We start from the raw sequence: 26,698 nt of genomic DNA on the forward strand, positions 1-26,698 counted from the left end.
CCTAATAGATGATGAGCAACTATGCGATACTATGAAGTCTTTAGTTTTAGTGTGTTAAAGTCCTAAAGCAACGGTTCAATTTTTACGGACTGAATGTATGTTAAGCCACGTATGGTATACCGCAGTCCGTTATATCTTTCATGACTAAAAGGTTATATAATCTTATAATAGTTCTCAGAATTTTGGCCTGAGTAATTTTTGGTCCTGTTCTGGCCAAAGTACATGTTTCATGGGCCAAAATGCTAGAATGCAGCACTTTGATTTGGCTTCATCTCTTTTGTTACTTTAAAGGGGTTCTAGATTTGAGACGTTTATTCAAATGAACACTCTTTCAATAATCAACGACTCCTGATTCGATTTGATCACCCCTGGGGAAAAACAATCAAGGATGCGTAACCACCCAAACTGAATCATTAAGAAACTTTATTTTTTTGTAGATTGAGGCCAGAGGGTACTCATCCATAATGAATTATATGGTGGAATTTTAATCCAGATTACACCGCTTTTCGGGAAATTTAACGTCTATTTTTGAAACTATGCAATTTATTTGCTAAGAGCTTTCGATCAGTATGATGTATAGGATAGGCATAAATAATAAATTTTTTTGATGTTACATATATTGTATTTAAAGCTCCGTGTTTTAGAGTTTTAGTTTTATTGGCAAGATCGCACTGCTTTTGTGGGGAATTTAACCTTTATTTTGAAAATCTTGTAATTTTTAAGTTTTGCTTATTTAGGATCAACATGAATAATAGATTTTTTTTTGTGGCAAATGTTGTAATCAAAAGTCTGTTTTTTAGAGTTTCAGTTTCTAATGACACGGGTCGCTCTTTATTTGCAGTTTGTTACTACGAACTTTTTGATTCAACGCCTCCATAAATGTGAGGGAAGCTACTACTTTCTTCCTCAACTCTTTTATTCCAGTATAATGGTCGTATTATATTCCTTCGGGAATGACAGTCATCCATGAAAAAGTGTACTCCTTCAAATACTTCTTATATCAATTTTACAAATATTTTATTCCAATAATCAAATATTAATATAAAACAAAAACAAGGAACTAAACTAAAGAGTTAAGTTGAAACTTAAAGCAAAACAAAATTAAGACTTTGTAGTAAACGTATGTGACAAAATTAACATATGTGAAAAAGCAGGATTAGGAGTAGAATAGTAGGCCTACTTGAGTAAGCTGAAGAAAATAAGATTAATTTACAACTTTCACAATAGTCTTTTCACCGTCCATGATGTCAAGAAATATTAGTACACAATTTTAGTTCTTCAAACAACTCAAAACAGCCTCAGTTTTTTGTAAAGTGGTAGTTTTTCAGAATTTCAAATACAGGATAATCTCACGATTTAGGTTCTTTGAGCTTGTTTTAGGGGTATACGAGTTTCATCACGTGTGTTGGCTCTGTCTCGAATGTTGCATGAACTGCGAAATAATAATTTTTGTTTGTTTTATGTTTCAACTGCGCTCTTTGCTTCCATTAGAAAAACTTTGTTTTTTTTAATTAATTTTTGTTCATTTATTAGGTTTTTTGAATATACGCAATAAACGTTACGAAAAGATTTTAATCAAACTAAAGAAGTCAACATGAGTTTTTGTTAAAATAGGGCGTTGAATATAAATTTTACTTTCCACTTCTCGTAGACTTTCTGTGAAAAATATGCAGTTTTGTCACGCATAGGGTCCAAGGTATATATTACCATCGGTATCTTTGTGAAAATGCAAATAAAAAATGCCATTATCTTGAAATATTGCCTATGAGAAAGACATAAGGGTTTAGGAAACTGAAGGACATTAAAAGAATTTTATATCTATGTTTAATGTAATTTATACAAATTATTATTATTATTTATGCAATTTTTCTGCTGTAATGCTGCAACAAATCTTGAGCTTCTACTAATAAAGTATACCTTTGTTCTTTTTGCTTCTTAGGCATCAACATTTTAGGAGACCTGATCATTAAAATCAAATATTTATGAAGATTACAAGGTTAAAAAAAGAAAATTCTCTGAATTCAGGGGAGCCACTGCTATATCCTGTCCCCAAATGACGGGCGTGTATGTGACGTATAAACTAGTGACCAATTCGTGCTGGCCTTGATGAGGTGGGAGAAGTAAAGCCCTAATTGCGGTAACTTCACTTAGTTCCATTGCCCCACTAGAGAAAAAAGAGGAAAAACATCAAGAGCTTTGAACTGAGCCGTTAAATATCTCTGCGACCTTGTAATAGGCTGGTAGTCCGGGCGTAAGAAAAGGAAATGCACCCACGTCTAGCCATGCAAAGAATGGATTTACTCGCTTTTGAAGATGGGGCTCAATACCTCCAGTAAGGTCTTTCAGCCTTATTGATTCTAGTGGTGTGCTTTTCATTTCGATTCGCCGCCATTTTTGAGAGGTTTCAAGCCTTTTTACAAAATTCCTAAAATTTCGTTTTCACAATAAAATTTGATTATCAAAATGGACCTATATCATATTATCATTCTTGCAGTTTGCAGCTATTATTCCTGAATTACCTTTAAATTATGATTTTTTTTTTCATTGGACCTTTTTTCAGTACGTTTTTTAGACTCTCATTACTATGGGCTGCAGTTTGCTCTTTACTAGTGCAATTGACGTATTTGACACCGCAGCGCTCTTGAAATGACTTAGCGATATAATGATCGTAATTCTTGTAAGTCTTTTAGTCTCTTGGAAGTTACTTTTGAGGTTTCACTTAAATTTTTAAAGAGAATCCTTATTAATCTTTATTGATTTCTGCTTTATTCTTTTCTTTTTTGGCTTTTCTTTGGAAGGGATGTAATTTTATCCTTAACTCTTCAAAATCCATTGGCAATCATAGTTTCTTGTTCCTGGAATGTTATTTCCTGTTCCTTATATCATATTTTAACAATATGTTTATGTTCTTCTCGAAGTCCTTGTTTAAATATTTGACATTGAAAGAAAAGCCATGTTTTATTTTGCTGCGAATGGAATGTTTTCATTTTGATCAAATTCACTATTTGTGAATTTCACTAATGGTATTCACTATTTGTAATGAATATGCACGGTTTTTGAATTGCATGTTTTTTGCAAGGTACTTTTATCCTAAATGAGTTCCAAGTAGCTTGTTCCATTATCCAATATTGGTATCTGCGGCATTGAAGAACAAAAGCAGTGAACCTTCGAAAAAGCGTCCCATGGAGTTCTTTTGGAAATTTTAACTCATATTCCGAGTTTTACTGGTTTATACTTTTTTTTTCTTGGGAAGGCTATTTTTATTCCTTAGTTTCAATGTTAGGAAAGGAGGGTTGCTCGAAGGTTCAAAAAAGAGGGAAAATGAATCTCTCATCGTCACTATCAATTTCTTCGAATCGCAAAACAAAGGTTATACTTTTCTTGACCAACCAGAAAGCATTCAAAATGGATTTGTATCACAGTGATCTGGATTATGGTTGTCGAAGTAACTGCAACCGAGTAGGCGAAAAGGCGAGTCACGGCCTATAGTAGCCGACATTTTTGAATTGGTTTTTAAGGAAACACTATTGGGAAAAATATTTTCTGAGCAACACCATTTAGGCAATACAAATTCTTAATTTAAGCTCCACTAGATTCGTCATTACGAGAATTTTTTTTTTAGAAAATTCTGAAAACAGCCTTAAACCCCTCAATAATGACATCAAATTGAAATAACAATTACGTCATTAAAATACCATTGTTAAAAGCCCCGAATTAGTAATTTAAAGTCCCCCGCGTTTAAAAACAAGGAAAATGACATTTTTGAATTGATAGTAGGCCTACTGATGGGTTTCCCTTTTTCCCCCCAGTGTTTAATCTGTAAGTTGGAGAATGGTTTGAATCAGTTTCCAAAACTTGATAATTACCTAGAAATTTATGTTGTGAAAGAAATGCGGCTTCTAGATGTTTTTGATTATTCGAATTTTAGTTGAAAGCTTCTGGTGAAAGGTCTCGTCTTGTTCTAGGATGATATTAATATTTCTGCCAATTAAGTCAATCTTTAGTCATTCCTGTCGACAGTTTATTTTCCTTCCCTTATCTCGTATTTAGAGTTTTTGGAATATTAGGTCAAGAAATACTTTATGCCTTGCTTTTTAACCACCTCATATTAACCGACCCCCCTCTCCCAGGGGAGCCTTCCCCCTAAATCTGGAATCAACTGCCGAAAATACAATGTGAACCGCACTATAATGGAGAAATTTACAAAAATATATTTTGTCTTATTGATGATTAACACATTTATAAAACGTGTTAAACATGTGACCGTATATGCTACATTAACCTTTCACAAACATTTTTCCATCAAAGATAATAAGGTGTATTATCTGAATGTAAATGGTTATTTACGTCTCAACTGGAATAGATGAATGCTTGCTCACAGTTGTAATTTGAGTGAGGAATAACCTCAAACAAAAACTTCCTAAGAGGTTCCAGATAAGGATTTCTGGATTTATACCATTATTTTACACTCAAATATAATTAAAAAAAAAACTTTGGTTTAAAAGCTTCAGTAATGAAATTGCCAACCCCCCCCCCCATCGGGCAAAATAATTTATTTTCCCTTACTTAAGGTATATTATGTAGGCCTCGTGTATTCGTTTACTCAATGGTCAGGTTTTGTTGTTCATCATTTTATAATGTTTGTTATATCAAGTTCATCTAATAGCAGGAAACAGAAGTAATCTGTTCGGAAACCAATTCAATTCAATCCTTTTTTTTTCTTTTTTAGAGTTAAAGTAACCGTGACTCTTAATTTTGTGCATCCATAACCCTGAAACTAAAGTTAATCACAGTCAACACGCTAGCATTGATTTTGTAAACAGTGAGGGTCCACAATGTACTGTTTACTTATCCCTCCCCCCTCCTGGGTATTTCTTATATGAGGGGTTGTTGTAGAAACTTAGAAGGGGGCTTAGTTAATCAGAAATAAAATGTTATGCACTTTTTCGAGCCGAAAGTAATTGTAAGGTAATAACCACATCCTATGCCTTTTTGTGCCTCGAGATTTTCTTTAATCTCCCCTCGCCGTCTATAGAACCAAATCATTCACTAAAAATTATTGATAGGTCGAAAAATTGTGCCTCCAGGTGCTAGAAGTGATCAATGCAGCCCTAAGGACAAGGGCCCCAAATAATATGACTAGCCCATTCTTCGCAGATACATGCAATAAGAAAGTTTGACACTCGAACATAGTTAAAATGTCAAACTTGGATGGAATCCAAACATGAGTGGTTTTGCAGCACTTACTAGGTCTGTGACCCCCCTCGAAACTCCAACGCCCCTTATGCCCTGCTTGTCCTCATATACTCCTGATCGCCTTAGATAAACCTTTTGAGATGCTTATTTTGCTCAGAATAGTCGAAAGATGCAAGTATACCCCTAGGGATGAAATAATCAACGTAGTCCCAGGGACAAGAGTCCTAAATCATGGAAATTGGCCAGTTTTTCAGAGATGAGTTTTAGTAGAAAGGGTGGGTATGTTGTACCTTGTTTGAACTTTGTTAGATACTTTTGATTTGGGAGTGCGGACACCCTCCTTGGGCATATTAGCCTAAGTGGCGATAAAGAGGGGTTTAGTGTACAACAGAAAAATTGCTTTTCTGTAATCTAAAGGCTTGGCTTAGCTGTGGAACTTAGTCTGAGGTATTAATTGGGGGGAACGATCTTAAATGTATGAACATGGGTATACTCTTAATTTTTTTCTGGATTTGATAGATTTATGATGACGAATTATAAATAAATAAAATCGTTGAGTGTTTTCGCTTTTAAGATATACATTACTTATTTAAATTTGTTGCTAAAGCCTTTTTTATAAGGTCGGGAAGAATTCCTTTAAAAATCCTATAAAGTCCGTTACAATCCATGAAATTCGGTCGTTCGCTTGGCAGTTGTTATAGTTTTCCCTACTTCTATTCATATTTGCATACAGTTAGAAGCTCTGATTGTACAAACTATGGATATGGGGAATAGGCTTTTCGGTTGAAAATAAATAGCCTGGGAAGTTTTTTTTTATTAAACTGCTTCTTTGGATATAGATTTGGCAGCATCTAGTACCTTCAGGGTTTCCAGTTCTTTAGTTTTTGCAGTAGGTCTATAATTTTCAAGTCACAGTAAAATAATCTTCCATGATTCTACGATTTACGATAGGTTTTTTTTTACGTTTTAAATATCGATTCTACCGGAGTCCAATTTGTCCCCAGAATGGTCTTTACAGGTTTCTGAGATAAAAAGCCGGAAACAATGGATCTTATTAAATATCTTAGACGGGAAAATGTGAAAAAAGCTAGAAGCTACGCAGGGGACTCGGGAAATACTATGACGACGATAGTCGGTCAAATCTGATAAAACATCAACTCCAATCAGTGGGTTCAAAAATATGCAGCGAATATTCTACATAACTACTTAATAGATTTTTTTCCAGGTAGCCAATCAAATCGTTTATTACTCCAAAAGTTAAAATAGTTACTCGAGTGAGAAAGATTGATTTATGAACATTATATATCGGGTGGCCAACTCCCTGAATGATATTAAAGACGAACAAATATTAAATAAAAAACAAATAGTTTTCTAAACGAAAGTTAAGAGTGACATGAAAAATGGGAACGCATGTGAATTATCATGAACAAAAGGGGATAACTGCCTCCCTCAGCCCTCCATTCTTTACGTTAAAACGTGATTTTTTTTTCAGAAGCTTCAGGAATGAATACTGTAAAACAAGAGCGTGCTAGATTTTTTTTTATTGTTATTATTATGTCAGTGCTTGGAGAATGAAAGGGCGTATTTATCAAATATTTTGAAAGGAAAGGTATGTAACATACTTAGAATTACCAGCCGACAAGGTTGTATCCAGGGTTTTTGTTTGGAGGGTTCATATGTTTTCGGAAGGGGGGGGGTGCAGAAGAAACGCATCAGAAATTTATTTCTATGCATTTTTGTCACGTTTTTAAGAGTCGTGCACTTTGTTGTTGTTTTTTTTTGGGGGGGGGGAAGGGTAACAAACCCGGTAACCCTCCCTCCTGGATATGGCCTTGCCAGCAAGTCATATCTATTGCGCTTCAAATTTCGTTGAATGAAATTGCTAATCAAACTATAGCGTGAAGAGCAGAGATTTGAGGGTAAGTGGTGGGAAGATTAATGTTCTTTTTCAGTCGCTCTTGAATTTCATTTGGAAACAGTTATTGTTTTATTTCACAAATAGGAAGTGTTTAGGTAGCCTAGACTAAAGGCTGATTCTGCTCTTGTTCTATTTGCACCTTTTTTATTGGGGACTTATTTCCTTTTCTCTGTGAATATAAGAAGTTATGTTAATTAGGGATTAAATATTTTGGGAGGAAGAGTGGACGTGAGAATAAGAATGGACGTGAGGTATCCTGTTTTACTTGGATAAACGCATGTAAATGAAAGGATTTATGTAGGTCTATTAGCATAGGTACGAGTCATGGAGAGTCACGTATAAGGTGGTGCGATTGGGAATTTTTAACAATGTTTATGTGACTACAATTTATTCTGAATGTTTTTCTTTGTTAATTTTTTTACTATTCTTTTTTCTACATCTCCTGTTTTTTTGTTGCTGTTGTTTTTTTGTTCATAAATATGTATTTGTGACTAGATACCAATCGTGTCGTACATATAGTCGCTCGATTTCAAAACGCCTATTTTCCACTAACCTCTTCCTTTTTTATTTGTTTAACTAGCTGAATTGGTCAAAAGGGTTGAGGGATATTACAAAACATTATTTACACTCTTTATTAAAACACATTATTGGAGAGATTCCGGTACTTGTTTAGAATCTGGGTACATACGCGAGAAGTGAAGTTTCGTTAATGCTAATGAAATAAAACAGAATAGGATGAACATATAATAGTTTAGAAACAAATTGGGGTATATATTTGTACATTAGGGGGGGGGGGTAATGCATAACATATATTAAATGCATAACCTAACCTAACCTAGCTACCTTTTAGTTCCCCTAAACCGCAAAAAACTAAAGTTTAAATCTTTGTCATGAAGTGAGCAACATCTCGCAAACCTGTTTATCAATAGCGGTTTTGAGATTTCGATGCAGTCTTTCTTTCGTATGTACCCAGATTCTACACAAGTACCGAGATTTCTTATTCTATAATCCCATTAACCTGCTTTGGGAAGTATATAAAATGATCGTCAAAATCCTTGACTGGAAATTACGCCTATTATAATGTTACCTTTGGTATTGTCTCAGCATTCAATTCCCAAACCTAAGTCATGAATTTATTTCTCTCTTTCAATAACTCTTTGATAAATGAAATAAAGTGAACGTTTTCCAAATTATCTTTATGAATTCTTTATCAAACTCTCTCCTGAGCGTCACGGTTGTTTTTGTTAAAATCCAGGATTTGTGTCTTGTGAGCCTAGTTTAGGGGAAGTGAGGAAACTTCCGCCAAGTTTTGACTAAAACTTCCCTCCTTCCGCAAAGCTTTATTGCTTTATAATTGACTTTGTAGTTGCTCGCGCCTCTCCTGAGAATGTAATTCAGTTTTGAGTTCTCACCCCTGAAATTGGATTTTCTTTGTTGTGTAGAAGTATTTCGCTCCCTATTTCTTCATCTGATGTATTGGAACTTTGTTTCTTTGCTGTACGCATCTTACTTATATGTGTATTAAAAAATTTTTTTTTAACTCTATATACTGCTTATATATTCTAAGTTAGCTGACTTTTAATTTTTAGTAACATATCTCAATCGGATGTAAATTTTTACCACACATTTATACCACTATATATTTTGCTAAATTATCTACGTAAATTGTTATACCTGTAAGGGCGATTGTTGCGCTTAGACTAGCAAAGCTGGATAGTTAATAGCTTGGTTTTGACAGCTGAGTTCGGCAAGACTTATATTCACACTTACGAAAAGCTTTCTGAGCTTGAAAAGCTCATTGAAGTTAGATGTGGAAAGAGTCTAACTAGATCCATTTTAATTAAAAGCCAAATTCGATTTCGATTGACCCTCCCTCTCATTATTTATTTGCGGATAAGTCTCGTCTTAATATGGCAATGTGCCAATTGTCTAGTTCTTAGGCATAACCAAAGTATAATCGCCTACGGAACAAGTACTGCCAAAACCTATCCTCTCCACACAAAAAAGTGACCCTTTGTATGCCTATGCGAACCTTTCAATAAATTGTGTAGTTACGCACTTCATCCCGTTCACTCGTCGCCTGAATCACGCTCTAGCATAATCATTGGCTGGACCAAAGTACTTTGGCTCGGAGCGATTAAGTATTACAACATTTTGTGTCCTGAGGCGTTGAGGTACGCGGGGTCACTTTTGAAGAGTTTTGTCAGTACTTGTTCCGTAGGTGATTATACTTTGGGCTTAACTAACAAGCGTCTAGTTGATTCAGAGTGAAATTTCCATAGTTCATGCTGTAAAAATGTATAATACTTATTAGCTTTCTATAAAATGGGGAACGTTACCGATATTGCAACGCAACTATAGAGATTGTCAGTCGGCAAAGTGATTTAGAAATAACACAAAAGTAATATTTTCTCAACTTTATGGAATTAATATGTTTAAACAAAAACAGGATAGTTACACCAAGAAGATAAACTTCCTTAAATAAATTTGTTCTTTTACATAATTCAACTTCAACGGAGTTCTTCATAAAGTGTTGTGCCACCATTCAAGACTAAAGTACCAAAGCCATGAAATTAAAAAATACATTTGTCCCCTAAATCATGTTAGATCTATTCATATCTAAAAACCACGCTTTTCTAAGACTTTTCTTTTGTTTTTTTTCAAAATTATGAAATTTTTAGGGCTGTATCACAATTTCGGCACTGCTGCCACATTCAACCGTGAAAATAGATCGGCAAAACTAGTTAGCCAAATTTGCTTACGCTTTTTGTCCATAAAAGTTAATTATTAGCCATTTGCTGATTCCCAAAGACAACTACACCGTCGAAGGAAAGCTACACCTTCTTAAGCCGCTTGGTGCCGCATTTTTATCTTATTTTGTCCTGTTTTTCTTTTTCACTCACGTCTGTATTATTTTTTGTATACTTTTTGCCCACTAGAAACTGATCTTTTTCATTAAACATTGATTTTTTTTTTTTTTTTAATTAAAAAATTTTTTTTTAATTAATTTTTAAATATACATGGTTGTGCAAATTTCCAGGTGACCACTTAAAGCGACAAGTTTCATTTCAAAGTCCTTAGTACTTCAAACATTCCAATACTCGAGATTGCTATGGTTTGTATTATATTTTTGTTTTTACATTGAACTGATCCTTTTCAAACAGTTCGTGGCAACAAACTGTAAGTAAGGAGTGACCCGGCTCAATTGTAACCAAATCTCTAAAAAAACGGAATTTTGATACCAATAGATACATAAAAAGAATAATCTCGCTCTTTACGCTAAAGTTTTTTTTAGTACTTTCAAAAAAGCTATCTATTCTAATTAAACGGCCTTTGTGATTCAGCGGTCATTCTTAAAGAATTGGAACAAATTTGAATTTTAGCGCAAATAGAGGTATTCACTAGGGGGCGAACCCCCTCATATACGTAGTAATTTCTGTTCCTTTTAAGTTTTAATGTTGCTCCTTACTTTCAGTTGAAAAACCTGTTTTTATTTTTATTTAATCACTGTATAAGATAAGATAACGATAAGATAAGATAATGTGTATTTGAAGCCCAAATATGGCCATGTACAGAAACAACATACAAGATTAACGAATTACAACACTCGTCACAATAATAAAGAAGAAATAAAGACTACTCGATTCTTTTTGCAAAAATCTGATCGAGATATCTTCCCACTATACAAACAAACTGTGGCAACGTACTCTTCAAGGCATCAGGAAGCAGCAATCCATCATTCCCAAATAAATTTTCCCTTATCCCCAAAAGACCTCGACAACGACTCAGACAATACTCCAAATTTTCCTCCTCTTCTTGGCAACGAGGGCAAGCAAACCTGCCGTCCGGGACACTATTACTCCTTACAAAAACCTTCAATCTCGAACGAATCGGAAGGCAATTAGATCGTAGCTGCATCCAATAGGTAAGGTATCTAGCCGGCAAATTTAACTTAAAATAGAATTCCTGCCCATATAGGTTTATACTTCGACAAAGTAGTCTAATGCAAATTGTTATTGGCAAACTTCTACTATTATATTTAGGTTTCAGTCATATAATCAGTATATACCAGTCATGTAATAAGATACAGATGAACTTGTGTGCATCTTGTATCCTCACCTGCTATTGTCATTAAGGCCATAATATTTGTTAGAAGTGTTATTTATTCGCTACTTCAAGTTATTTAATCCCCTTCTTCTATTATAGAAACTCCTCTTACCATTGCTGCGACAAGTTCTAAGTCAAGTCAACAGCTACTTATGGCTTTAGTTGGAGGTGGAGCTCTTCTCGACTACAGGACTAAGTGTGGGTCAACTGCGTTGCACCGTGCTTGTGAAAAAGGAAATACCGAAGCAGTAAGGCGTTTTTCAATAAATACACTTAATAGAAAATTTTTACCAATACCTTAGTTTTAGTGTACCGGAAAGCAAACAAATTTCGAAATGCATGTTGGAACTCTGCTTTAGCTGCATTATCGACTAATCTTGGGACTTGTGATCATAAAAAACTGCTATTATTCTCTAAAAAATAACCTTGCTTTTGAAAAGGTGATATTTTACTTGTAGTTCACGTGAAGTTTACATGCTTGGTCACTATGAATATAAGTTGGGCAATACGGGGCAAGCGATAAAGTTTATTTGTAAAACTAAGGCTGTGATCACTTCCCTAATTCATGAACAATTAGAGGGGGAGGGAGGGGGCAAATTCGCCAGTTTTTATCTTTTTCGCAATGAAAATACCAGAAATAAATGATATTTCAATGAAAATGTTCCAAAAATTTGGGTGGGGGGGGGGGATGGCACATGCCCTCTTTTAATTGAGATCCCCGCCTGGGATGCCAGTAATAAATTTTTTACTCGGACAATCATAAACAAGCTTTAGATTTTTCATTTCGGGGTGTTTTATTGAGTTTTATTATGAGGCTAATAAGTATTTTCAGAATGCTTATTGACCTATTTCCTCTAAAATATAGTACCGTGGGCTACCTGAAACATAGTTATGCATCATTAATTTGAGAGATACATGCACTCACATTGCAGCGGCAACATGCTAAAGAGTTTCTGTTTCCCAAGATTTTGCTATCACATGCTTTGATTACGCCGACCATGTAGTCCTTATTGAATCAGTCGGAAATGTTCAAAAATACATTCATAGAAATCGTCAACCTGGCTGCCCTTTTGGTTACAGAATAAATAGATGATGAATGACTTGAGAACAAATAGAGCCCTGGAAATCCTCCTTGGTTCGCTAGATGTAGAACGTGTAGTTAACTGAGCCCAGGGCCTTATCCATGATTTTTTTCGGGGGGCGTTTTACAAAGGGATTTTTTTTGCGGGGGGGTAGGTTTACAAAAAAAAACTCAAAAACATATACAAATTTTTTTTATATTCATTTTTGTTACGTTTTTACGAGTCAGGCAAACTATTTTTTTTTGGGGGGGGGGGAGGTTAAATCCCTTATCCCTCCCCCTGGATGCGGCCTTGACTGAGCCTCAGGGATATCTGAGCTCATCGATTGTCGTATATGGCAGATGTGAATAAGATGCAACTGGGAATAGCATTGGCGGCACTAGCTCTCTCCCTGTTGAGTAAAGCTGTGGCTTGGGCGTCAAATACATCTCTGCGCCAGAATCTAAATTTATGAAGCGATTGTAAGATCAATACTGTTTCATGGAAGCGAAAATTGGAATATTTAAGCCACTGATACTAAAATGCTTAGTCTTCGACAACGGAGGCCTACAGAGAATACTGGTTATCCGAATTACTGCTTGTGTCTCCGATAAATTGATCAGAAATCGTCGCTTTCAAAATTAAGATGTAGCTGACATTGAAAAGAAGTGCCGGCTCACCTGCTTTTCGTACCTCTACCGGTGACCCGATGTATAAAACATGACACTATAATTCGTAGTACACTATGGCAGTGCCTCAAGAATGAATGGGTTCATTTAGGTGAATTTGCTTCGCATAATATTATAGAGTTATCCCCCAGTAAATCTCCCCTACTTCCTTTAAAGCATTTCTCGTGGAAACTGTTGAAAATTTGGGCACGAAAATGTGATCTTTTAATTTTCAGGCCCTTCCCCTCCCCCACCCAAAAAAAATATAAAAATAAATATCACAAAACCTTCACTCGGTAACGTTTTGGCCCTGTTTGGTATAGTATAGAGTTGATATTTTGCGGCACAAACGGCAGAAACCTGTTCCTTCATGTGGCTTAATCTTGTTTTGCCTAAAAAGTGCACTAGAGCTCTACATTTACGTTCGAGCAAGCCCCTTCTTGATATTCTCCAACCACTGGTTCAATATATTTATTTCTGGTAAAAAAATAACCTCCTTGGAAGTAACATGTATGTTTGTGTCAATTGGGGCTTGAAGGCTCCTTCTATCAAGGCTTTTCGGACATATTGAATTATAAAATGTAATTTCTATGAAGATTGTCCTTGTTGGATAGGGATGTTTTGCCCTTTTCTAGAATTATGTAACTTTTCTCATGCTAAAAACTCTTGACAGAATACTTCGATTGAATTTTAATGAATTTTAAGTATTTGGAGTCACTTTTAAATGTCAGGTTCTTTTGACCTATATATTTTTATCAAAATCTTGTTTTTTTTTCGAGTTTTTGTTTCTATCCTCAAGGACTGCCCTGTTACAGTTAATTACAATGGCTTGTTTGGCCATATTCACTGTTAGAACATTAAATAGTAATTCTTTATGTGGATAGGGCATTGATGAAAATGGGTTGAAGGGCAGTACAACTATTTTTAGTAGCCGTGGGTCTAACCTAAATGCAAATTAACTTAAGCAAGTCCCTATCTAACGTGTAGTTCTAACTCAGGCACAGCCAAAAAAAACATTAGATAATAACTATAAGGCTTTTTTATGGTAAAAGAACCAGAAATAATTTCTCTGACATATTACTTATTATTGCGAGTTTCAAAGTGTCATCGGTAATAACGATATGCAGTCTTAGTTATTTTTTTCTGGAATAACGACCGGTTAAATTTCCTCTTAAACACTTTGGTGAGGGCCCTCTAAGTATTACTGGAAGCTCGCTCGATTGGACAAATAATATCTGAAGGAAACTATTTCTTCTAAGCAATTAGTTCGCTCATGAAGGAGCCTGCAAGTCTCCTGATGGAATTAATCGATCTGACCAAGGTAACGACATTTTCTCGCTTCGCCTCACCCTGGTAGGGATCCTTTCAGAAATTTCCTCAGATGAAGGGTAATGTATATCCTTATTGAATAATTACGCAGCGGCCTCCTCAAAACACTTCTAAAGCGACCTATTGTAAAGCGGTGACACCCTTGCGGTATAATACACCTTAAATCCAGGAATACCTAGAAAAGGCTCTACATAATAATTATGATTCTTTAAGAACGCTGAAGTACAGAGTATGCATGCCAGTATTGGTGACCATATTTTATACGGAGAAGCATAAAAAAAAAGTGCTCAATAAATGTGAACTTCTGTCTTTTTTGGAGCTGATCGCAAAGATTTATTGTGTCTAAACTTTCGTACAAATTCCGGAGAAAATTCTTCGAACAACAAAATGAATGCAAAATTTTTCTCAGTCGAAAACCTTATCTAAAGAATGATGTATTGTAAACACATCTATCTGGGTATTTTGGTTACTTACAACACGACCAACTCGGGAAAGATTAAGAAAATAAAATTAAAAAAAAAGGTTACAAAACTAATGTTTTTTTTAACATCTAATTGAAAAGAGAGCTTACCCAGAGGAAGTTACACAGCATTATTCTTTTGACTTTGAAAAGTTCCCATTGGTATTCAAAATCAAAACTATTTTTGATTACCCAGAGTTCGAATTTATGTCTCATGTATGGTGTTGGTTACCATGCTGCATCGATATTCTATTGGTCACCATGTTGTAGTGTTTCTTGGCGTCTGACAAACCACACCATTTTTCCTATTTGTCCTACTTTAATTCAAAATGACTTCGACTTAGAAATGTCATTTCTTTTTTTCTCCGGAAGTGTCGTATTTTTTGCTGTAAAGTTCGCCTGAAAAAATTTATTTTGGGTGTTCCGAATGAAAGCCTGATCTTCGAATTAATTTTATGAACAAATCCTGATATCTGAACATTTTCGTCAAGCATCTTCCTGTATGATGTACAGATTTTAGAATTGAAAAAAACTTCTGATTCAAAACGTGATATTTGCTGTCAATTTCTGTGCAGCTCGGCTGTCTCTTTCATACTACTGCATCTCAGACCTTGTTGTTTTTTTTCTGTTTCTTTTATGTCTGTATTTACAGATTATTTTTTCGGTGTAATATCTTAGATTAGGTAAAAACATTTTCTAATACCACACTGGCTTTCTATGACGAAGAAATATATGGTTAAATAGGGACAAATACTTTTATTAGAGAGTGAAAACATATGTAAAAAATCTGGATATTTGACCACATACACCAGTGGTCATCATCAGCAGAAAATTCTACAGAACGCTTTTGCTGATGACGGCTACTGATGTATATGCCCGAAATATCCAGCTTTTTTTATTGGTTTTCACTGCCTAATTAAAGGGCTATTCCCCATTTGAACTTTTATTTGTTTCCCGATTTTGATATTCAGTTTTTGTCAGGAGAGTTTAAAGAAATAATATCCCGACAATTCAACTTCTGCCAAACAAAATGCGAAACATGCTGAAATTAAATTGAACTGGGGAGGGGGGCAGAAAAGAAATTCGTTGTCAATTAAAATTTAATGTCTGGTAAAACTTGAGTTTTCAAGGGAGTTATGCACAGACACCGCCCTTATAATTTTAAAATTTTATAATTATATAGCTACTGCCCAATTGACCATTGCATGTTTCAGTCGTTTATGGATATCGCATTTCATGTAGCGCCGATTATTAAATCGAAAGCTAATCATCTAGGCTAGGGCATATGAAAGTATCAGTTGCGGCTATAGAGTCAGATACTACCTTTTTAGAATTTTTTAAACCCCTTGCTTTTCTAGATTCTAGGATCTTTTTGTGATTTTAGTTTAGTTTTCTCGATACCTCGTTCCTAAATGTTCAGGAAACACTCATGGAATACTCTTGTATAAATTATTTCACTTTGACATGAGGGGATTGCATTTCTTGGTTTAATTCTTACTTGAATGGTAGAATAGTTTCTGTCTCTGTTATGTTTCTGTTCACTTTCAAAAGTTAATTATAGTGTCCCTCATGGATTTTTTCATGGCCCGTACTATTTTAGTCTATAAACGACCCTTTTTTCGCAGTAGAAACCGTAAATCTGTTGTTTGCTTTCGACTGTGTCATCCTAAACCTTTTCGTGCTCATCATAATAGTAATAGTAGTTGGGGTTTTTAGGATGTCATTACTACTTCGCTGTTGATAGCACTTTTGGAACTTGAATCTCAAATGAATCTCAAGTTCGCTCAAATATCTATTCGTCAGAGTACTTCTATTCAGGGGCATAATTTGCTATGGGGTAGGGAGGACAACTTTCCCCCCAGAAATACCCCCCCCCCAGCTGAAATTTAGTGTCTTCAAAAATCTTGTCAAACCAAGATAGGCCTACATAATTCAAACAGATCTATTTTCTTTTGTATACCTTTGTCTTTATGGTACTATGTGGCTCATTTTTCACTGTCATTTTCACTTGACTTGGGAAAATCGGCTCCAAACTGCCCCCACCCTCTAGGATTTTGACGAAATTACGTGACTGTTTCTATTGTTTTATGGTAGACATTTTACCCTAAATATTTCTAAATTGAGTTTTATAATTTTTTTGCGTTATTTTATTTTTTTCTCGGTTATCGAAAAGCTATCTGGCATACAGTTCTATTAGTCGATCTAAGGATCGTTATTTTTGGTTTTTGTCATTCTTCTTGATGAAAACTTACACCCTATCGATCCGAATAAAATGAAGGTATGCAAAAGTTTTGGTGTTCTGAATTAGCTTCTATATACTTCTCTTGAGTTAATTTTGAAATGCCTATTCCACCTTTTCATCGTGTGATATATTTTTTTTATTGCATTATATGGATGTCAACTTTTATTTCGTTCTTGAAGCCGGTTTCTAAATAAAGGTTTTATCCTTGTATAGTATACCAGACAAATACATTAAAGTGATTAGTGCTATGTACGAGAATAACACTACTGTGGTTAAGGTTGGAAGTGAGGTTAGCAGCTGGTTTTGTATTAAATCAGGAGTTAAGCAGGGTTGTGTTCTATCCCCCTTTATATGGATTATTTTGATGGACTTTGTCTTAAGGAGCACAGGAAAGGCAATGGGAGACCACGGAATCAAATGGGGAGGAACTAGTCTCCTGGACTTAGATTATGCTGATGATTTAAGCATCCTAGAGGAAAGCGTGAGCAAAATAAATGAACTTTTTGAGGTTTTGCGAGTTCAGGGTGCTAGAATAGGTTTGAAAATTTATGTTAAGAAGAATAAGTCGCTAAGGCTAGGAATAAGTGAAGATGAAAAGGTGACGCTGGGTAACGAAAAGATCGATCAAGTGGACAGCTTCACTTACCTTGGTACTATTATTAGTAAAGATGGTGGGAGCAGTGAAGAGGTTAAAAGAAGATTTTAGGCTTAGGGTGTTTTTTCACAGTTAAAAAAAGTTTGGAAGAATAGGAAGATAAGTATGCAAACCAAAATTAGAATATTAGAAGCTACAGTGATGACAGTAGTCAAATATGGCTCTGAAGCATGGGCGCTTCGAAAAGAGGATTAAAATTTGCTAGATGTTATCCAGAGAAATTGCTCAAGGATTGTTCTGGGTACCCGGCTGACTGACCGTAGTTCAAACAATAGGCTGTACGAAAAATGCGGTTCACTACCGCTCTCTAGGGCTATAATGAAAGAAAGGTTGAGGTGGCTAGGGCATGTTGTGCGGATGAAGGATGACAGATTGCCGAAGATTGTTCTTTTCAGCCAACCGAAAAGGTGGGTAGCTTCAATAACCTTGGTAGTATTATTAGTAAAAATGGTGAGAGCAGTGAAGACGTTAAAAGAAGAATAGCCAGGGCTAAGGGTGTTTTTTTACTGTTAAAAAAGTTTGGAAGAATAGGAAGATAAGTATGCAAACCAAGATTAGAATATTAGAAGCTACAGTAATGATAGTAGTCAAGTATGGCTCTGAAGCATGGGCGCCTCGAAAAGCGGATGAAGATTTGCTAGATGTTTTCCAGAGAAATTGCTTAAGGATTGTTCTGGGTACCCGGCTGACTGACCGTAATTCAAACAATAGGCTGTACGAAAAATGTGGTTCAATGCCACTCTCTAGGCCTATTATGAAGGAATGGTTAGGGTGGCTAGCGCACGTTGTGCGGATGAAGGATGACAGATTGCCGAAGATTGTTCTTTTCGGCCAACCGTTTAGGGTTAAACGGAAAGCAGGTCGTCCTCGTTTGGGGTGGGAGGACGTCATAAAGAAAGATTTAAAGGAAATGGGAACTTCGTGGGGGGGGGGGGTATAAAAAGGGAGGCTTTGAACAGATTGGGATGGGGGATGAGCGTGCATAGCTGTGTTGGACTCAGGCGGCTTGGTGCTGCGGTGAGTTGTTAGTAGTAGTAGTTGTACAATAAAGTAATAAATCCTATCCAGGAAGCTATTCGTCCCAGCAATTAAATTGTTACTTTATCTAGAATCACTTCGTACTCTTTCAAGTGCTCTTTTTTTTACCGTGGGTGGCTTTTTGAGTAGTTTTTAGCGTTTCGTTTTTTTTTTTAAATCTGTCGTTCACGTTTTTTGTATGTCTCTCGTTTTTTTGAAAATGAATTAGAGTTGAAATAATGCGTGTACTCCGCCATTATATGCAGCCCTTCTGCGCATAGCCGTTCTGCAGACACTCGAACTCGATACTGTAACTATGGCTTATCAGGTTCTATTGAATGAATTCTGCGTTACTAATAAATGTATTAAATCTCACGCTTTATTTTTATGCTTTAAAATATTCCAAAGCTCATTATGTTTCTACGGTACAAAAAAGGTCTGCACGCTTAGTGTGTTGGGTACAATTAGATCGCTGAAGAGATTTTGATCCGTCCACTCCTCCTTCAAAAGAAGTCGGATCAGTTGTAGAGCATTAACTAGCATCATTATGAACCTAGTTCATGCTTCCGGCCAGGTTTGCTTCGTATCTGACGCCCCCTTCTGGTAGTTTTATTTATGACAAAGAGAGCTTAGGATCCCCCTCCACTCCTCCCCCACTGTGGTTGAAAAAACATTGGATTCTGAAAGGCCATGTAGGAGATTGATTGTTACTTCTGACTCGGTTTAACTTACATCCACAAATCTCTTTAGGTATGTAATTAAAAAACAAAAAAAGTCACATGTTATCTGGTAGAAGTAAAGAGTGAATTTAAAACTTAAAACGAAGAAAAATTGTTGCTGCACAGCCTGTGCAACATATATCTATAAAACTAATGCAACTAAACCAACGAATGGTATTTTCCTGCGTTTGTAGGATGATGCAAAACTACCGTTTTACTGAAAGCACATAATTGAAGCAAAAGAACAAGAAAACTTTATTTTTAAGCTGTAAAATATTCTAAAGTACCTTATGTTTGTACGGTACAAAAAAAAGGTACTTGTATGATATACCCCTACCTAATATTCTTCTAGTATGTTTCTCTGACCCTCAATCTCAATTAAACATACCAAATTAGGATATAAATGTAATAGTTTAGTAACAAATTTGAGCTATATATTTGCACATGAGGGGGGTGGGGGTAAAGTATAGAGGGTCTAGCTGCCTAGTGTGTTAGGTACAATTATTCTGCATATTATGTAGTAAGAATTGCTTTCTCAACTTCAGACTGTCCAAATACTTTACCCCCTCCCCCCTAATGTGCAAATATATAGCCAAAATTATATGTTTTCCATCTATTCTGTCACTTCTCTTTGTCTTGTCTCACGCTAAGCTGAAAGAAACTAACGAAAAAAACAACAACCGGCTCTATAATGTGTCAATGAATGAACAACTTGAGCTGTAGGGGGTTTATCATACAAGTACCCAAAAAGAATTCCACTTTTTTTTTTTTTTTTTTTTTTTTTTTTTTTTTTTTTTGTAAAGCATTAGTTTTGCATAATCCTACAAACCAAGGGAAATATCATCTGTCAGTTTATTTACACTAGTTCTATAGATAGGTTCGATTGGTGGCGGAGCAATAATTTTGTTTGTTTTAACTTTCATCTTGTCGTAAAATTTTTTTTATGGAATCTGAATAATTAAGCTGGGTATCAATATTTGTAGTAGCTACAGAGAAATAAGAGTAAACAAAATAAAATTCGTTTCAGTACTGAAGGTCGTGGTTATTGAACCTTTCGTTGTTATGTTGTGGCTGAAGCTCTCGTGGGAGGAAAAACTATCTTATTTTTTTTCCGCCGTTTAATTGTAAACTAACAATATTAGCTACCAGTTTCTGCTAGCTTGTGGAAAAAACAAGTGCTTGCTAACAAGAATTGTCCGACCTAATCCTCAAAAACGTATTAATCAGATGAGACATGCAAAAAATACCTGCTCGGGGTTAGCATGGCCAACTAGCTAACCAGCCCATAGAGATATTTGTACGAACCCAATAAAAGAATTTGCCAGCTGAAAAATATTAGCTGTCATGGATTCTGTCCATGAGATTATTTGAAAAAAACTACGTTTTCTAAACAGTTAAAAAGGCTGAGTCACAAGTTTGAACCTTAAAACGTACAGGGATTAGGAGGTACAGATGGGGGGCTGCCACCCCCAAACCCCCGCTTCCGTATATGAAAGGAGCTGTGCCCTCCTCAATGCCTCGCTCTTTAAGCTAAAGTTTGACTTTCTCACAACTCTTTTTTTTAAACAATAAAAACTTTAGCGTATAGAGCGAGGCGTTGAGGAGGGCACAGCCCCTTTCATATACGGAAGCGGGGGTTTGGGGGCGGCAGCCCCCAACTGCACCTCCTAATCCCTGTACGTTTTAAGGTTCGAACTTGTGACTCAGCCTCTTTAACTCTTTAGAAAACGTAGTTTTTTTCAAATAATTTCTGCACGTTTTTGTACAGTTTATTACTTATTTAACTCTTTTTCAAATAATGTTATCAAAGCAGTGGAGACTTACCTGTAACCTGAAGGCCGACTGTGATATTCTTCTGGAGGCGCCTGTTGAGCCGAAGGATTTAATACATTGGATTTAAAAAAGAAACTGAGTTTCTTTTTTAAACTTTAAATTCAATATAAACTCAACGCCTCGCTCTTTACGCTAAATATTTTATTGGTTAAAAAAAGAGTTGTGAGAAAGTCAAACTTTAGCGTAAAGAGCGAGGCGTTGAGGAGGGCACAGCCCCTTTCATATACGGAAGCGGGGGTTTGGGGGTGGCAGCCCCCCATCTGCACCTCCTAATCCCTGTACGTTTTAAGGTTCGAACTTGTGACTCAGCCTCTTTAACAGCCCCCCGACTGTGCCTCCTAATCCCTGTACGTTTTAAGGTTCGACCTTGTAACTCAGCCTCTTTAACTTTTTAGATTTTCAAATAATTTAAAAAAGAAACTGAGTTTCTTTTTTAAACTTTAAATTCTGTATATTAGAAATTTCCTCTGCTTGGGAATCGAACCCGGGTCTTCCGCCTGACAGTCAGGAGTATCGACCACTGTACCAAAGAGACATTTGTTCTTGTATTTTTAGTCTGTGGAATCTATTTTTGACGCAAGCAAATCCCCACAAAACTTGATATTTGGTTTTTGGAAAACAGGGAAGGAGTGATCGGATTGAGCTGAGATTTCGAGGGTAAGCTCCCAGGCCCCAAGAAAACTTATCTTCTAAATTTCAGCCCGATCGGACAACGTTAAAGGGGGGCTGTGGTGGGAAAATTTAACATGGGCTCTTATAGGAAAACGAGGTTTTTCGTAAATGTAAATTTGGGGGATAATTTTTTCGGTCTGAAAATATCAAAAGGCCCTAACAGGTCGAATTCCGCTTCGAATGAGTCCTCATTAACCCGGATCCGTTGCTAACTGTGGCCTGTAGGAGTGGCTAATAAAAAAAAGAGAATTTAACTTCAAGGGGCTATGTTTGGTTTTTGGAAAACAGGGAAGGAGTGATCGGATTGAGCTATAATTTCGAGAATAATCATCTGGTCCCTAATAAAGCTTAACCTATAAGTTTTAGCACGAACGGACAACTTTAAAGGGGGCTGTGGTGAGAGGGTTCAAATTTCTGGCCCAGTCTACCCCATGAAGATAAAGTCGGAAGAGGATGAAATTTTGCACATTTCTTAGTTTGAGCTTGGGCTACAAAATGCCATCACCGCCGTCTCTCTGCAACCTCTAGGACCGGAAATCGCTTAACATTGTGGTGGGTCGCCTCTTTAAAGAGGCACAAGTGTACCTCCTTGAAAAATGGGAAAAAATTGCCATTTGCAGAGAAAAATTGTTAGAAAAATTGCAATTTGCAGCTGATTCAGAAATGGTAACTACAATCTCTATTAGTCTTAATAGTAAAACGTTCTTTTGGAAACAAATTTATGGGAACTTTGAAAAATTGCCCGAAACCCATGAAATATGGTGCCGGATGAAAAAAAAAGGAAACTTACAATCTCTTGGCTTGAACAATAATTAAAATCACTTTTTTGTGCATGGGTTACCACTGACGGTTTCTTCTTTTTTTTTCTTCATCTCTAGTGGGCACCGGAATATCATTGATATTGTAAATGACATAAGTGGAAATTTTCTGAATGTTATAAAGTATTTTGTTGTTATTAATTAAAAAACGCTTTCCGAAAAAAAAGTTTTTCCAAGAGAATTAAATAGCTATTTTGAACTTAAGACCAACCGAAGTAAATTCTTATAATAACTCAAACTCAAAACGACCAGAGATTACTATTAAAAAATAAATGAAACCCAAAACGAACAGAAAGTAAATTAACAATCATAGCCAACAAACATACAATAGGTACTAATATAAATGAATAAGTAAATCTTGAACGAGTAAAACTGAAATTGCGTATGCAAATGAAACTTAAAATGAACAAAAATCACTTCAAACAAGAGTGGCTACTGCCCCATTCCTTCTTCTTCTAATTCACAGCAGGCGGGCTATTCAGTTGATACTATTTAGCCCTTTTCTTTTTGCTTCACTCTGTGGGCAACAGAGCTACTGGCTTGGTTGTCTCTTACTTATTAGATTATTTGAAAAAAACTACGTTTTCTAAAGAGTTAAAGAGGCTGAGTTACAAGGTCGAACCTTAAAACGTACAGGGATTAGGAGGCACAGTTGGGGGGCTGCCGCCCCAAACCCCGCTTTCGCAGCCTGTAAATAAAAAAAAGTTTTTTAAAGTGAAAGTAAGGAGCGACATTAAATCTTAAAACGATCAGAAATTATTCCGTATATGAAAGGGGCTGTGCCCTCCTCAACGCCTCGCTCTTTACGCTAAAGTTTGACTTTCTCACAACTCTTTTTTTTAAACAATAAAAGCTTTAGCGTAAAGAGCGAGGCGTTGAGGAGGGCACAGCCCCTTTCATATACGGAATAATTTCTGATCGTTTTAAGATTTAATGTCGCTCCTTACTTTCACTTTAAAAAACTTTTTTTTTATTTACAGGCTGCGAAAGCGGGGGGTTTGGGGGGCGGCAGCCCGCCAACTGTGCCTCCTAATCCCTGTACGTTTTAAGGTTCGACCTTGTAACTCAGCCTCTTTAACTCTTTAGAAAACGTAGTTTTTTTCAAATACTTTCTGCACGCTTTTGTACAGTTTATTACTTATTATTGCTTAAATTTCGAGGATAAGCTCCCAGGCCCCAGGAAAGCTTATCCTCTAAATTTCAGCCCGATCAGACAACGTTAAAGCGGGGGTTGTGGTGGGAAAAATTAACATGGGCTATTATAGGAAAACGAGGTTTTTCGTAAATGTAAATTCGGGGGATAATTTTTTCGGTCTGAAAATATCAAAAGGCCCTAACAGGTCGAATTCTGCTTCGAATGAGTCCTCATTCATCCGGATCAGTTGCCAACTGTGGCCTGTAGGCGTGGCTAAGAAAAAAAAAGAAATGAATTTTTAGTGGCTATATTTGTTTTTTTGAAAACAGGGAAGGAATAATCAGATTGAGCTTAAATTGCTAGGATACGCTCTCGGACTCGAGTAAAACTTAACTTCTAAGTTTAAACCCAATCGGACGACGTCAAAGGGGGGTTGTTGTGGGAGGTTCGAAACATCCGGCCCAGTTTACCCCATGAAGATAAAGTCGGAGGAGGATGAAATTTTGCACGTTTCTTAGTTTGAGCTTGGGCTACAAAATGCGATCACCGCCGTCTCTCTGCGGCCTCTAGGACCTGAAATCGCTTAACATTGTGGTGGGTCGCCTCTTATAGAGGCACAAGTGTGCCTCCTTGATAAAGTCGGAGGGGGGTGAAATTTTGCACGTTTCTTAGTTTGAGCTTGGGCTACAAAATGCGATTACCACTGTCTCTCTGCGACCGCTAGGACCGGAAATTGCTTGCGGGCTCTTATAGGAAAACGAGCCCGCGTCTTCGCGGGCTAGCCCGCTTATGGCGGGTTCTTATAGGAAAACGAGGTTTTTCGTAAATGTAAATTCGGGGATAATTTTTTCGGTCTGAAAATATCAAAAGGCCCTAACAGGTCGAATTCTGCCTTGAATGAGTCCTCATTCACCCGGATCAGTTGCCAACTGTGGCCTGTAGGCGTGGCTAAGAAAAAAAAATGATGAATTTTAAGTGGCTCTATTTGGTTTTTTGAAAACAGGGAAGGAGTGATCGGATTAAGCTGAAATTTCAAGGATAAGTTCCCGGGCCCTAGGAAAGCTGAACCTCTAAATTTCATCCCAATCGGACAACATTAAAGGGGGGCTGTGGTAGGAGGGTCCAAAATTCCGGCCCAGTTTACCCCATGAAGATAAAGTTGGAGGAGGACGTAATTTTGCAAGTTTCTTAGTTTGAGTTTGGGCTACAAAATGCGATTACCGCCGTCTCTCTGCGACCTCTAGGACCTGAAATCGCTTAACATTGTGGTGGGTCGCCTCTTTATAGAGGCACAAGTGTGCCTCCTTGATATTCTCAGATATCTTTCAGTAGATCTTTCGACTCAAGGAGTTCAAATATAAGATGATAGATATCAATTTCTGTGCTCTGTGTGAAGGTATAGTCGGCTAGGCTCTTGGCTGATAGTGATATTTTGTGGTGTTTGAAGCATTTTAACAGTTTACAAAGCAAGGTGTGTTGTGCAGACGTCAGCATATTACATTCAAATAGGAAATGGTCAATTGTTTCATTATTCATATTACACTGCCTGCAAAGAGGGGACAGGGGAATTGAACCACTTGAATTAGAAAACTTATATGAGGCTGCAAGAAAATTTAGTCCATTTGTTCCAGAACGAATTCTATGATAAATTTTAGAAAGATACTTATTGGGAAAGGGGGAAAGGGTAGGATTAATCTTATTAAAATTAATATCTGATAGCCTCCATCGGTAAATATCTCTAATTGGAATTGGTCTTCCACTTGGCGGGTCAATATTTATACCATTTTTTGCTATTTCATCAACCTGATGATTACCACTTATGCCAGAGTGGCTAGGAATATACTGAAAATAAGTTTTTATGCTACTTGAAGCAGGATTATCTATAATACTGAGACAATGATAGGTGTCAATGTCCATCCTATACTGAGGAGCTGAGGCCAGCAACTCAAGGCTTGATAGAGAGTCAGAATATACGATAATATTATTTGAATTTGTAATCAAAGGTTGGTTTTCCTTGAGGTGTTCTAATGCCATGATTATGGCATTTAACTCAACAGCCATTATAGATAAATTATTATATAATCTCTCGCCCATTGCAATTTTCAGGTGAGGAAGGAAAGCCCAATTGCAACCTTCTCATTCATTTTTGACCCATCAACAAATAATTGGAAGTGATTTTTATAGGTAATTGTACTAAGTTCTGCAAATTTTTTCTGGACAAAAGCAATGGGGGTTAAATCTTTATTCCACTTTGAGAAGTCAGTATTTATTATGGTACTTGACCAATTCCATGGAGGGGATTGGGGGAACGTGAGTGCAATAGACTTTGCTGGTATGGGGAACTTCTTCTGAATATTGGCATACTCATCTGCAATGCCTCTATACATGGCTGGATTTCTTAACCAATTATGTAGTGTGTATGAGCTATTGGATTCAATTTTTGTAAGATGTTTTGTCAAGAGAAAGCTAAGTCTCTCCCTTATTGTTGTTAATCCACTCTCCATAAGCAGAAACTTGGTGCTTGTGGGTTTCCTAAGACCAAATATGAGACGTATTATATCATTTTGTGTTGTTTCAATTTTTTTGCATCTGGGTCTTTGCACATGCACCATAGACGATGAGCCCATAGTCAATATGGGGTCTTATATGAGATTTATAAAACTGGTGTAAGGTTTTCTCCTTACAGCCCCAGGGTGTGGAAAGAAGTCTTTTTAGTATATTTGTTTTTCTATAGCATTTTTTATTGTGTTTGAAATGTGGAGGTGGAAATTAAGTTTTTGGTCAAGCATGAGACCAAGGTAATTAATATGAATATCTTCTGGAATAGTTGTTTTATTTAGAGTTAGTTTTGCATTAACATGTTTTCGC

At 36.4% G+C, this 26,698-nt stretch overlaps 1 protein-coding gene across 3 annotated transcripts in view; it reads left to right on the forward strand.

The window, feature by feature from the left end:
* The window catches only part of Prosap (SH3 and multiple ankyrin repeat domains prosap), a 246,863-nt gene that overhangs the window by 116,640 nt on the left and 103,525 nt on the right, over window positions 1-26,698 (forward strand). For all 3 annotated transcript variants that reach the window (XM_089099471.1, XM_089099470.1, XM_089099469.1), the window contains exon 5: window positions 11,321-11,469. In XM_089099471.1, coding sequence (XP_088955597.1) covers window positions 11,321-11,469 — 149 coding nt within the window. The remainder of the gene's footprint in view (window positions 1-11,320; window positions 11,470-26,698) is intronic.

Source organism: Artemia sp. Qi Xiang Cuo, chromosome 13 (assembly GCF_049724085.1).
Source record: "Artemia sp. Qi Xiang Cuo chromosome 13, ASM4972408v1, whole genome shotgun sequence".
Classification (NCBI taxonomy): Eukaryota; Metazoa; Arthropoda; class Branchiopoda; order Anostraca; family Artemiidae; genus Artemia; species Artemia sp. Qi Xiang Cuo.